At 38.2% G+C, this 12,407-nt stretch overlaps 1 protein-coding gene across 3 annotated transcripts in view; it reads left to right on the top strand.

Annotated features, from left to right (window-relative positions):
• Nucleotides 1–12,407, top strand: part of POLA1 (DNA polymerase alpha 1, catalytic subunit) — a 349,246-nt gene that overhangs the window by 33,974 nt on the left and 302,865 nt on the right. For all 3 annotated transcript variants that reach the window (XM_049873141.1, XM_049873140.1, XM_049873142.1), the window contains exons 16-23: nucleotides 879–963; nucleotides 2,280–2,341; nucleotides 3,786–3,875; nucleotides 6,572–6,688; nucleotides 9,410–9,585; nucleotides 10,244–10,373; nucleotides 10,861–10,980; nucleotides 12,304–12,403. In XM_049873141.1, coding sequence (XP_049729098.1) covers nucleotides 879–963; nucleotides 2,280–2,341; nucleotides 3,786–3,875; nucleotides 6,572–6,688; nucleotides 9,410–9,585; nucleotides 10,244–10,373; nucleotides 10,861–10,980; nucleotides 12,304–12,403 — 880 coding nt within the window. The remainder of the gene's footprint in view (nucleotides 1–878; nucleotides 964–2,279; nucleotides 2,342–3,785; nucleotides 3,876–6,571; nucleotides 6,689–9,409; nucleotides 9,586–10,243; nucleotides 10,374–10,860; nucleotides 10,981–12,303; nucleotides 12,404–12,407) is intronic.

Genomic DNA, 12,407 nt, shown 5'->3' with positions numbered 1-12,407 from the left:
CTACAGGACAAATGACTCTGGTTCTTCAAATAAATGGCTGGGAAATAATAGGTGGGCAGGGGTTGTACCTGTAGTTTTGCGTATCAACCAATTGCAAAGTATGGTCCTTATTTGGTGAATAAAATTGACACAGTTGAGAAAACATGAATCTTGCCTGGATATTTAATAATAATAAGGAATTACTGTTAATTATATTAGGTGGATGATCACATTGTGATACTTTATATATATAGTTAAAATACCATTATCTTTATTGTTGTTACCATGGAGTCGATTCTGAAGTACCTCTGGGTGGGTTCAAACCACCAGCCTTTCAGTTAGTGGTCCAGCGCTTAACCATTTGTGCCACCCAGGGGCTCCTCAGCCGGCGAAGGGGAGATTTTGCTCCCCGAGGGACATTTGGCAATGTCTGGAGATGGTTTTGACTGTCACGACTGCAAGGGAATGGGGAGTGCTGCTGGCATCTAGTAGATGGAGGCCAGGAAGCTGCTAAACATCCTACAATGCACAGGACACCCCCCTCCCCCAAACAAAGAATTATCCGGCTCCAAATATCAGTAGTGCTGAGGTTTAGAAACCATGTTTTAGAGACTGATGCTGAAGTATTTTGGGGTTTTGCTTCGGAGTAATCTGGGGAGAGGTGGGAAGTGTTCAGGATTTTAGATGCGGTGACCATTGGAGCTGAATGATGGCTATATGAGAGTTTACTGTTCTCTCTACTTTTTTTGTATGTTGAAATATTTTCATAACAAAAAGGTAAAATGTGTTCATATGTTCTAAAATAAATGTCTGGTAATATTCTGGGCGGTTTTGGTGAGAATGCAGAATAATACGTAGTGGACATGTGATAAGTGATTTTTTCCCTGCTTTCGTTGCAGATTATCGCTATGGCAGTGTTGGTCCATCACAGTTTTGCATTAGATAAAGCACCCCCACAGCCTCCCTTTCAGTCACATTTCTGTGGTATGTATTTTTGTAAGCTGGTTTACTAGTGACTTGATTTTAGTTTTCTTATTTTATCTCCAGCTGTTGGATCAGTAAGTTGTTTTTTTAAAAAAAATTAAGAGTAGTTAGTGTGTATTGTTAAAGAAGTTTTTTTTCAGCTGTGGAAATGAAGTTTTGTTGGATTGGTTGCCTCCTATCCAGCTGGCTTATTTTGTTTTAGGAGCAGGAGGCGGCAGTTTGATAATACCTTTTTTCTGTCCCAGTGGTTACTCTTTTGGAATTGAGCATTACAGAGGAGCTTTTTCCTGGGTGAAATTTATGCTTTAACTATTTTCTTTTCATGATAAAATTCTAAAGGCCCACCATAGCAGCCTAGCCACAGTTTTCTGTGTGAAGAGACAAGATGCCAAGGCATCAGTGAGTAGTTACCTAGTTTGGAAGGAGTTACAGTGATAGCAGATTGGAGTTGGGCCATGCTATGTGTAAAATTCAGTGTATGAAGCTATTCTATAGAATTCTGCATGAGTCAGTCTCCAAGGTGGGTTCTGACATAGTCCGTGTTGAGTGCTTAGCCAGTTAAATATGTATTTGGTAGTAAAAGGAAGGAATAATAATACTTTTGCCCTGTTATGCTTCCTTGGATCTTTTCTAGTCCAGAACCAGAGATGAGCTTGGGCAGCATCTCCCTTGGATTTTAGGAAAGTAGGACTAGGAAATGCGCAGGGAAGGGAGTGTACTGGATTATTGCGGTGAAGTTTTATCCCGTAGGTGGGGTGGAATACATGCAACATAATGATGATGAGAATAGCCTGAAAAGTACATGGAGAGGTACTTAATCCATTTTTGCTTCTGTGCCTTATAGAGCAGTCATTAGCGCATTTCAGCATGCATTTATTCACCTTCTCTGTGTATGTCACTGTGTGAATGGTTGACATGAGGGCAAGGAACTTCATAGTGTAGTAGGGAAGCTTTGGTCAGCGTTACTTTTCTAATTTTGAGAAGGTTAGACTGAATTCTTCCGTCATATGCTGGTTGAAGGTTGGGGGAGGGGTTCTTTGGGAAAGACTTCTATACATTTTCCATTCTGACGTAGATAAATGGCAAATGTTTTGTCAAACAGTTTTAACAGTTGTAGGAACATTGGGTTCTGTGCTTGCCTGTTCTTTTGAGGGCCAATGACCTGACCAGTGTAAATACTTGACTGTCAACCCTTTAGGGATTGGGAGGAATTTATTTAAGTTTAAGATCATTTTAAATTGGAAATGATGCAGTGTATGTGTACCAGAAATTGGACTAAGATGGGTGTTGGAATCTTTATTTTTTCCTTCTCACAGTTGTGTCTAAACCAATGGACTGTATTTTTCCACTTGCTTTCCAAGAAGTCATTAAGAAAAAGGTAAAGAACTTGTTATTTATTCCTTTTAAATTTGAAGCATTTATTTGTTTGGAAAGAGAAAAAGGATGATGGTATGAGCTAGTAGAAATAGGTTATTTTATGTGTTATTTTATTAAATCTGTTGTCTCTAGATTGGGCTATGGTAGTAACCCGTTCAAAAATGTACTGGAACTATTAAGTTAGAAACATTGTTTAACAATGTTTAATGTTTCATTACCTGAAATTAATGAGATTCTACACTATTTCAGTAGATGGATATAGACTCATCCCCTCCTTCAGATAGCTTAATTGGAAGCTTTTGCAAAGTGCATGATCATGTGATTACTGTTTTGGGTAGAGCCCCACCTTAGCTTGAAGGAAGCCAAGTGAAGTGGGGAATATTGTGGATATTAAAGGGACATGTACTGGAAAGATTGACGTGGGCTGGCCAAATTTGATCAGTGATCTCTAAACTCCCAGTATACTCCATGAAGTTTTCACAGGTCCTTGATTAAATGGAAAGAAAAAAATAGTGTAATGTAGTGAGTTTTTCACAAAAGTAAGTATATTCAGTGTCAAGAACTTCTTTAGAAGAGTATGTTGTTTCTTTTATGAAATGATGGCGTTGGTAAATTTGTAGTTTTTTTTAATAGTCTTACATGACAAAATTAAAAGTTAGCGACTTTCTCAGTTTCCACTTACTTTCAGTTGGCTTGAGAATCCTAATAGCCTAGGGGAGCCATTGGATCAGGTTATTATTTATGATGTGCCCTGAGTTGCCGATCCAAATAAAATAACCTAGGAAAAGTCCATCAGAATCAAATTGATCTTTTTTTACACCAAGTTAGTGGTAAAACACATAGAACCATCGACTTCCATTTATAAGAGTGAACTTTTTGAATACCTGATTTATATTCAGGAATCCAAGTGGAAGCATTTTGTATGAGGATGCATTTTATTTATACTTAAGACACTTGTAATTCTTAAGTGTATATTTATCATCTAGCTTCTTATTTATAGGATCTCGAACCACTGTTTGAGATTAATTTCTGCAATCCTTGGCATTTCTTTGTGGGGTAAATAGATGAACAAATCTACCAGGGGTTATATAGGAAAGTAATATTTTCGATGGGTGCTCTGATTCATATGTTATAAAGCGTGTCCAGATGCACAAGCGTGTCCCTTTGGAGGGACATTCCTATGGGACATTCCTACCCTTGATATTGCTCAGCACTTACAATTTTGCTTCATTCACGTGCTTATTACTAGAATGAGCTCCTTAGAGACTTAGTGCAATTATTACTGTGAAACCTAGAATGAGGAATTTCACTGCTGCATTTAGTTTCTGTAGATTTCAAATGGATGGTTTCTTTTAACCCTAAGAAATCTTACCCCAGTTCAAAAAGAGCCCAGGTACAGCACCTGCGAGGAAAGAGTAAGTGACTGGAATGTTTTTATCTAACAGAATGTGAAGGTTGAGGTTGCTGCAACAGAAAGAACACTGCTAGGGTTCTTCCTTGCAAAGGTTCACAAAATTGATCCTGATGTCATTGTGGTGAGTAGATGCTTGATCATGTTGTGGGGAAGCTGTTCATTTCTTGGTTCTCTTTCGTGTGACTTTATTGGTACTTTCGAGCAGTCAGGAATCTTTGCAGGATGAAATGGAAGGATATCGCTGTATTTTTTGCTAATGGAAAAAGAAATCCCAACCCACTGAAAAAGTTTTTTTTTTCTCTAATATAAAAGCAACCTGTGAATTATTGTAGAAGTTTGGGATACTGCAGTTCATTTACACTTAGAAAGCCGCATATACAGAAGCAACTTGTGTAAACTGTTAGTGCCTCCAAAATTTTGGCTTTATGGCACAGTTGTATACTGGTCACAGGAGTTAATTCCCTTGGTTTGGTGCAAATCACGAAACTGTAAGTATTTAAACTTTATGAGCTCAGTGAAACCCTATGACATATTCCTTTGAGAGCGCAGGGCAAGGAACATTTCTCAGTGCTTACACCAGACAGTGACAACTAATAATTCATTGAGTGTTATCTTTGCTCCAGTTCCTAAGAGTCATAAAGCAACATGTTGCTTTATATTTTCACTGGCTTTCCTTAGTTTGTAGGTTGCTTGATAAGAATTTTTCCTTTTGTCTCTTTTCTGGGTTAATGGATCCAATTAGAGTTTTTTTTTTTTTTTTTTTGAGGAAGGCAGGCTATAAATACCTATATTTTGAATGTAGTATTAGTAATTTTGTTACATTGAGGCCTTGCAAAAAGATTTTGCCATATCCTTCTCTGTGTTCGCTTTTGCTCTTGGATACCTTATCTGGTGGATGATAGTATAGCTAAAGACCCGGAGGGCCTAGGGACTGGTATCATCAATGTCTGTACTCACTTCCTGATGTTTCGAGACGCATCTACGAAGTGCCAGGAAGCTTCTGTCCATAGAGTTCTGCTTGGTGCTCTGGCTCAACACCAGGCCTTCACCGAGCCTCTAGTAACAGCCTGTCTTGAACCCCAAGGAGGTGCTATGGTGCCTAGGATACCTGGCCTGGCTTAGGGTGTGAGAGCCAGTTTTGTGTGTGAGAAATCCAAACAGATGTAAAAGAGAATCCTGATGGGGGCTTGAGTCCCTAATCCCAGGCATGATAATTTGGAAATAAGATTTCATCATGTCCTTTGAGTCTTTTAGATATATTTGTGTATTTTAGGATAATCTTTTATATTATATTAAATTTATTTAGTATATATGTGAAATATTTATTTAAGAAAACCAAACCAAACCCGTTGCCGTTGAGTCGATTCCAACTCACAGTGACCCCATAGGACAGAGTAGAACTGCCCCATAGAGTTTCCAAGGAGCGCCTGGTGAATTCGAACTCCTGACCTTTTGGTTAGCATCTGTAGCACTTAACCACTACGCCACCAGGTTTTCCAAAATATATATATACACACACATATATATGAATATTTGTTTATTTTTAAATTTTATTATAAATATATATATTACAGAACATTGCTATTTTTACCACTTTTAAGTGTACAATTCAGTGATATTAATTACATTCACCATGTTGTACATTTATCACCACTATTTCCAAAACATTTTCCTCACCCCAAACAGAAACTTAGTATCCCTTAAGCAATAACTCCTCTCTTCCCTTAGCCCCTGACTGCCACTAGTAAACTTTGGTCTCTATACATTTGCCTATTTAGATATTTCATATAAGTGGGATTGTGTAATTGTTGTCCTTTTGTGTCTGACTTATTTCACTTAGCATAAAGCTTTCAAAAGTTTACCCATGTTGTAGCATGTATCAGAACTTAATTTCTCTTTATAGCTGCGTAATACTCCCTTGTAGGAATATATACCATCTTTTGTTTATCCATTTATCTGTTGATTGGCATTTTGGTTGTTGCCACTTTTTGGGTACTATGAATAATACTGCAGTGAACACTGGTGTATAGATATCTGTCCTTTCAAGTCTTTTGGCCATATACCTAGGAGTGGTGGTATATATTTTTAATTAAAATTAATAACAAATAAATCCATTGATCTGATTTATTTTAAAATTGATTGTTTAAAATCATTATAGGCATGGGAACCATGTTATTCACAGAATGGAAATTATCATTATAGAAATGAAAAATGTTACATTTGGGGGCTATTTTCTACTCCATGTACTTTTGTTTCCTTGTTTTTATCAAGTTTCTTTTTTTAAGTATTGAGTGGTGTATATTTTGTTGCACATTCATTAAGGGACTAAATCAGTTATGTTTGAACTCAATTCTTCAAGAAGAAACTAGATGCAGTTCTTGAGTTTTTTAAGAAGTCTTATGTAAACTGTCACACGACACTGGTGGGTTCTCTGTTTTTAAGAAAGCAAAGTGGTGTTGTTTGAATATGGCTTTTACCGATCGCATAAAAAGTATGGGGCATTAAATTTGCATTTGTCTCTGAGACTGTGACGCATGAGCTGCAAATTAAGAGACATCCTATGAACCTTGCATCAATTAGGATGAAATAAAGTTTATTCCAGCAATCTGCTTAGCAGCCTTGTTAATGTCAAGGCTAATGAATGCTGCTGATGAATAAATTCCTGAAGAAGAAAGGACCCCCAATTGGAGGTAAGCTCACAATGCCATCAATTAGAGACCAGAAAAAGAAAGGGCAAAGAAATTCTATGCATATGAAGATAAATCCTCTAATTTGCGTTTGTTATAACGTTATTGGCTGCCGTCTTTTTCTGACCAGGGTCATAATATTTATGGGTTTGATCTGCAAGTGCTCCTGCAGAGAATTAACGTGTGCAAAGTTCCTCACTGGTCCAAGATAGGTCGACTGAAGCGATTCAACATGCCAAAGCTTGGGGTAATAATCATTTTCAAAATCTTACTTCTCTATCTGGCTTTTTCATATGGAGTAGCTACCAAAGCACACACTATGCTTTTTCTGAATGGGAATTGGTTGTCTTACAAGAGGGCATCAGGACATTTTAACTTTAGCACTAAACATCTTTTCATTTGACTCCAACATTTTATTGGTAAAAGCCCCTGGTAGCTTTTAAAATGAGCTGTTAGAATTTAGGAACAGTGAACAGAGACACACCACATCCATGTAACTTCCACGTTGCATTTCTGAAGCGATAGCCCTTAAAGCAGAGTTGCAGGGTTCAGAAATCATTGAGTGTTGCCATTCAGGAAGAAGACGAAAAGGAAAAAATGGAAGGGAGCTGACTTTGAATGTATAAGAAGGCATTGGGCTAAGTGCTTTATGCATTAGTTACTCCTCACGACAACTTCAATTTTATTTTACAGGCATTCTCACATGGGTATGTAACACATTCAAGATCATGTACCTAGTAAGGGGGAGAACTAGAATTTGAACCCAGGCCTGTCTGACTCTTTTAAAACTCATATTCTTTTCATTTCACTAACTTTTTTCACTGATGGAGGTTTTACTGGTTTTTGCAGGCAGCACCTTCACTTCCTAAAGCTGACACTGCTCAGTGCTTGACACCTTATTTCACTTAAAGCTTATGAATAAAATGAGCATGTTGCCTCATCAGAAAACTTTTTTGGCTTCATCCCATGCTGTGGACATTGCTATGAATGTTCCCGTTTCTAAAATGTGCCACAACCCCTCTAATTTGTCAGCATCTTTGGGTTTTATGTAAAATGTTTCTGTGCAATAGAGTCTACCTGGAAAATATTTTGAGATTTATGCCTTTATTTTTCATGTCACAGTTGTCATGATGATGATTTGAGAGCTGTTTCCTGCTGAACCCATTTTGATTCAGGCATTACTCAGTTTCCCCAGACTTACTTGCTCTTGTTAGGCTACCTTAATACATTGTACGTTCTCATTTTTTTCTTACCTAGTTATTTGCATACCCATGGTATAGTAGAGCAGAGTGGTTAGAGGTTCAAATTTTAGAGTCAGTCAGGCCTGTATTTGATCCCACATCTTCCATTTCTAGCTGTGTGGCCTTGACTAAGTTACTTACCTCTCTGTGCCTCAGTTTCCATGTCTGTGAAATGGGGATAATTCCTTCGTTGCAGCATAGTTGTAAGGATTATGTGAGGGTTGAGAGGAGGGCTGTAAGTTCTCATTCAATGTGAGGGAGTTGGTCAAGGCACAAGGAAGTAGATCCAGATAACATGACCTTGAAAGCAGAAATGTTTCTGCAAGAGGATGAGCAGAGCAGTGGCTTCTGAACAGCAATGTGCAGCAAGGACAATCTAGTGGATGTATATTGTTGTTAGGTGCGGTCAAGTTGGTTCTGACTCATAGAGACCCTATGCACAACAGAACGAAACACTGCCCGGTCCTGTGCCATCCTCACAATTGTTGCTATGTTCGAGCCCATTGTTGCAGCCGCTGTGTCAGTCCATCTTGTTGAGGGTCTTCCTCTTTTTCTCTGACCCTCTGTTTTACCAAGCATGACGTCCTTCTCCAGAGGCTGATCCCTCCTGACAACATGTCCAAAGTATGTGAGACGTAGTCTCGACATCCTTGCTTCTAAGGAGCATTCTGGCTGTACTTTTCCAAAACAGATTTGTTCATTCTTCTGGCAGTCCACGATACATTTAATATTCTTTGCCAGTGTCACAATTCAAATGCATCAGTTCTTTGGTCCTCCTTATTCATTGACCAGCTTTTGCATGCATACGAGGCGATTGAAAATACCATGGCTTAGATCAGGCGCACCTTAGTCCTCAAAGTGACATCGTTGCTTCTTGATACTTTAAGGAGGTCTTTCGCAGCAGATTTGCCCAATGCAATATGTTATTTGATTTCTTGACTGCTACTTCCATGGGCGTTGACTGTAAATTCAAATAAAATGAAATCCTTGACAACATCACTATTTTCTCCATTCAGTAGTGGACTAATGAACACTTCACAGAGTGGGACCGACTAGTTTGTGGACAGGGCTCAGCCTGTGGACCTCACCTGTTATAGCACTGCTAGTGGGTCCTCAATCTGGTTGCACTTGGGAGGCTTTATAAAGTAATTGGACCCTTCAGGGTGCCTTAGGAATTTATACCTTTTGTGGTGCTCTCCAGAGGATTCTGCTGCTACAGACGGGAGTTGGGACCACTGCTCTGGCTTCCTTTCCTACTCATATGTTTCAGGTGGTAAAATTGTTATTAACTCTTCATCTAGGCACTTGGTTGACTAACTCCTTGCTCTCTTCAAGGCTCTCTTTATATGGCATCTTTGTGAGGTCTCCCTGATCACTCTATTTAAAGTGGCAGTCCCCCCAAATTCTTTGTCCCCCTTAGCCTGTTCTACTTTTTTTCTTTTTCCATGTATTTATCACCTTCTAAAACTATTATTTCTTATTCATGGTCTCAGTATATCCCAAATCTCAGTATATCTCAAATCAGAAATCTTTTTCTGTTTTGTTCGCTGCTGTATTCTGAGTTCCTAGTGCAGTGTCAGTAAGCATTCAGAAATACCCGTTGATGAATGAATGAAGGGATGAATGAGAGTGTCATCGTTATGATTTTTGGGCTAGTTTCAAATGTTATAATGGAGTGTTCTCTTGTCTGCTCTTTCATGGGATTTGCTTTTTGTACCCCCTTGTAGAGCCGGAGTGGTTTTGGTGAAAGAAATGCAACCTGTGGCCGAATGATCTGTGATGTGGAAGTTTCAGCAAAGGAATTGATTCGTTGTAAAAGCTACCATTTGTCTGAACTGGTCCAACAGATTCTGAAGACGGAAAGGGTTGTAATCCCAATGGAAAATGTACAAAACATGTACAGGTATGATCCTGAGTGCTTCGGAATTTGTGTGTACTTGAAATTAGCAGCAGCCAGAAGCCAGTGCCATCCCTAGGCTGGTGGGGCAGGAGTGGGTGGTGCTACTGGAAGGGAAAATTGTCTCCATTAATACCATCTCCATTACCTTCATAATTTGAACTATTTTGCCTCTTGAATTATCTCCATCTCCCTCACCTCTCTTAGCAGCATCTATTGTTATTTCTTAAGAGCAGTTTGGAAATAGATAAGAATTTTGGGCTTTTTACCCTAAAAAAAGCGGACGTGAGGAGAGGAGTTTCTGGCTCTTTTGGTCACAGCTAGGGGCTATAACAGTGCTTGGCACATAGTAGGCATGCGATACATCTTTACTGGATGGAACGAATAAAAGGATTTAGGGAGTTTTCAGGTTTGTAGTTGACATGTAACTTCATTTTATCTTTGTGATTTTTTGTGTGTTTTGGAGGGGGATATTGGGATCAGTGGTAGGAAGGAATTCCTAGTTACATACCAGCCTTACTTTAAGTTGTTTCAAAAGTCGGGGTGCTGTGGCCCTGAAGTTACTTATACCAAAAATTCTATGTAGTATTTTTACAAAGTTTGGATTGTAGTCATTGTTTCTTTTAATTACTTGATTCTGTTTCATTCTTCCTTTTTGGTACAGTGAATCTTCTCGTCTTCTGTACCTGTTGGAACACACCTGGAAAGATGCCAGGTTCATTTTGCAGATCATGTGTGAGCTAAATGTTCTGCCATTAGCATTGCAGATCACTAACATCGCCGGGAATGTTATGGTAAATTTAACTTAGGAAGGGGGAAAAAGCATTTCCTGTTGGATTCAGTGTTTGCGTGGGGTAGTTGTTATATGATAATGAGTTTAAATGCATGCTTATAAAATGAGCAACTTGTATCCTGAAAGCTGGGCTTCTTTTGTAAAAGGAAGAACTGGTTGGGAGAAGGGGAGGAACGCCAGGTGCAGTATGTTGAAATTTGGGTGAACGTGAGGGTCATCTTTCTAAACATCTGGATGTGTCTGTTTTGTAGAATGGTCGATTTGGGAATAAAGAAATAGCCAAGTTGTCAGTATTTGAAGCTCTCTTTGTCTTGCTTGCAACTATAATGCTTAAAGAAAACATTAGAAATAATTTAGTACCTTTTTTTAAGCAACCCTAATTGGGAAGAGCTTTGAAGGAGGTGCTATGATTAAACTTACCAGCTCCCAGTTGCTTTTGTTTGTTGTGGTTTTGAGCTCACATTTAAAAAAGAAATTCTATTTACTAGTCCAGGACGCTGATGGGTGGACGATCTGAACGTAATGAGTTCTTGTTGCTTCATGCGTTTTATGAAAACAACTATATTGTGCCTGACAAGCAGATTTTCAGAAAGCCTCAGCAAAAACTGGTGGGTCCAAAATTGGATAGTATTTTGCCTTTTCTTACCCCTCCCCCTTTATTACTTAGATAGCTTTTCTTTGCTGTAATAACATCTGCTTCCAAAATAATTAATATCCTGTGTACTGTAGAAACGGTTTCAAGTTTATTCCATTATGGTCATTCCCTTCTCCACTTTGCTCTGTACAGATAAAAATTACTTGGGAAATATGAAAGTTTTTGAGGGAGACATTAGGCCTCTCTGATGAGTGACCATACATGTCAAATGTTCTACCACCTTAACCCTACCCAAAGTGAAATGCCAGTTAACCCTTTTATTTCCTTAAGCCTATGGATTTGAACCTTTATTTTTGTGTTGCATTTTTATGTACTAATATGATTATGGATCCCTGGTGGCACAGTGGTTAAAAGCATGGCTGCTAACCAAAAGGTCAGCAGTTCGAATCCACCAGCTGCTCCTTGGAAATCCTGTGGTGCACTTCTGCTCTGGCCTTTGGGGTCTCTGTGAGTTGAAATTGACTCGATGGCAGTGGGTTTTTTTTTCTTTTGTTTTAATATGATTAAGGTCACCACAATCAGGTTTCTGAATTAGCCTCTATCATATTGGAAGGAAAACTTAGTTTAGCTACTGTTTTACCAGCACTGATAGTGATTGATTCAGAATGGGGATTTCATGTTAAAATGTGATTCAGGTTCTCATATTTGCTTGTTTATTTACATTATCAAAATTGGTGTAGGGAATATTAGAGGAATTCAGCTGCTGCTCAAGTATTAGCCATTGGTCATTAATAAACTACTTGGGGATGAATTTTCCATATATGGTTATAATTATTTTAAGCTGTCTATATAAAAAATTTTTTTATATTAATAATGATAATACTGATGATAATATCCTTATGGAATATTTTGTGTTTTTACATCATGAATGTAAGAGTAGTAAGTTTAAGAGACTATAGTCTTAAATTTCCTATAATTTGAAGTTGTATTTTTAGTATCAATTGATTAAAAAATATTAAAGGTTTCTATGGATTCAGAAACATTTAGGAATAGGATTAGCATATTTTTTATCAGGACACCAGAACATCACCATATGCACAAATTTGGGGGAAAAAGAAAGTAACTCTGAGATGCAGTACTTGTGCAGGTAACCACCATGCTTGGTGTTCATTGAGATTCACGAACACATTACAGTACTTTTTTCCCATCAGTAGGAACAAACATTAATTAAAAGTAAATAGTATTAGAACTATCTACTGAAATTGGAAAAGGGGGGATCATAAAACTTCTTAATTAATTGATTAGCTGCTGAAGTTACCTTTCCATTTGATATTAGGGAGATGAAGATGAAGAAATTGATGGAGATACCAGTAAATACAAGAAAGGACGTAAGAAAGCAGCTTATTCTGGTGGCTTGGTATTGGATCCCAAAGTTGGTAA

The sequence above is a fragment of the Elephas maximus genome, chromosome X (genome assembly GCF_024166365.1).
Source record: "Elephas maximus indicus isolate mEleMax1 chromosome X, mEleMax1 primary haplotype, whole genome shotgun sequence".
In the NCBI taxonomy this organism is placed as follows: domain Eukaryota; kingdom Metazoa; phylum Chordata; class Mammalia; order Proboscidea; family Elephantidae; genus Elephas; species Elephas maximus.
Note: the sequence above shows the minus strand (reverse complement) of the source record. Positions and strands in the feature narration are given on the sequence as shown.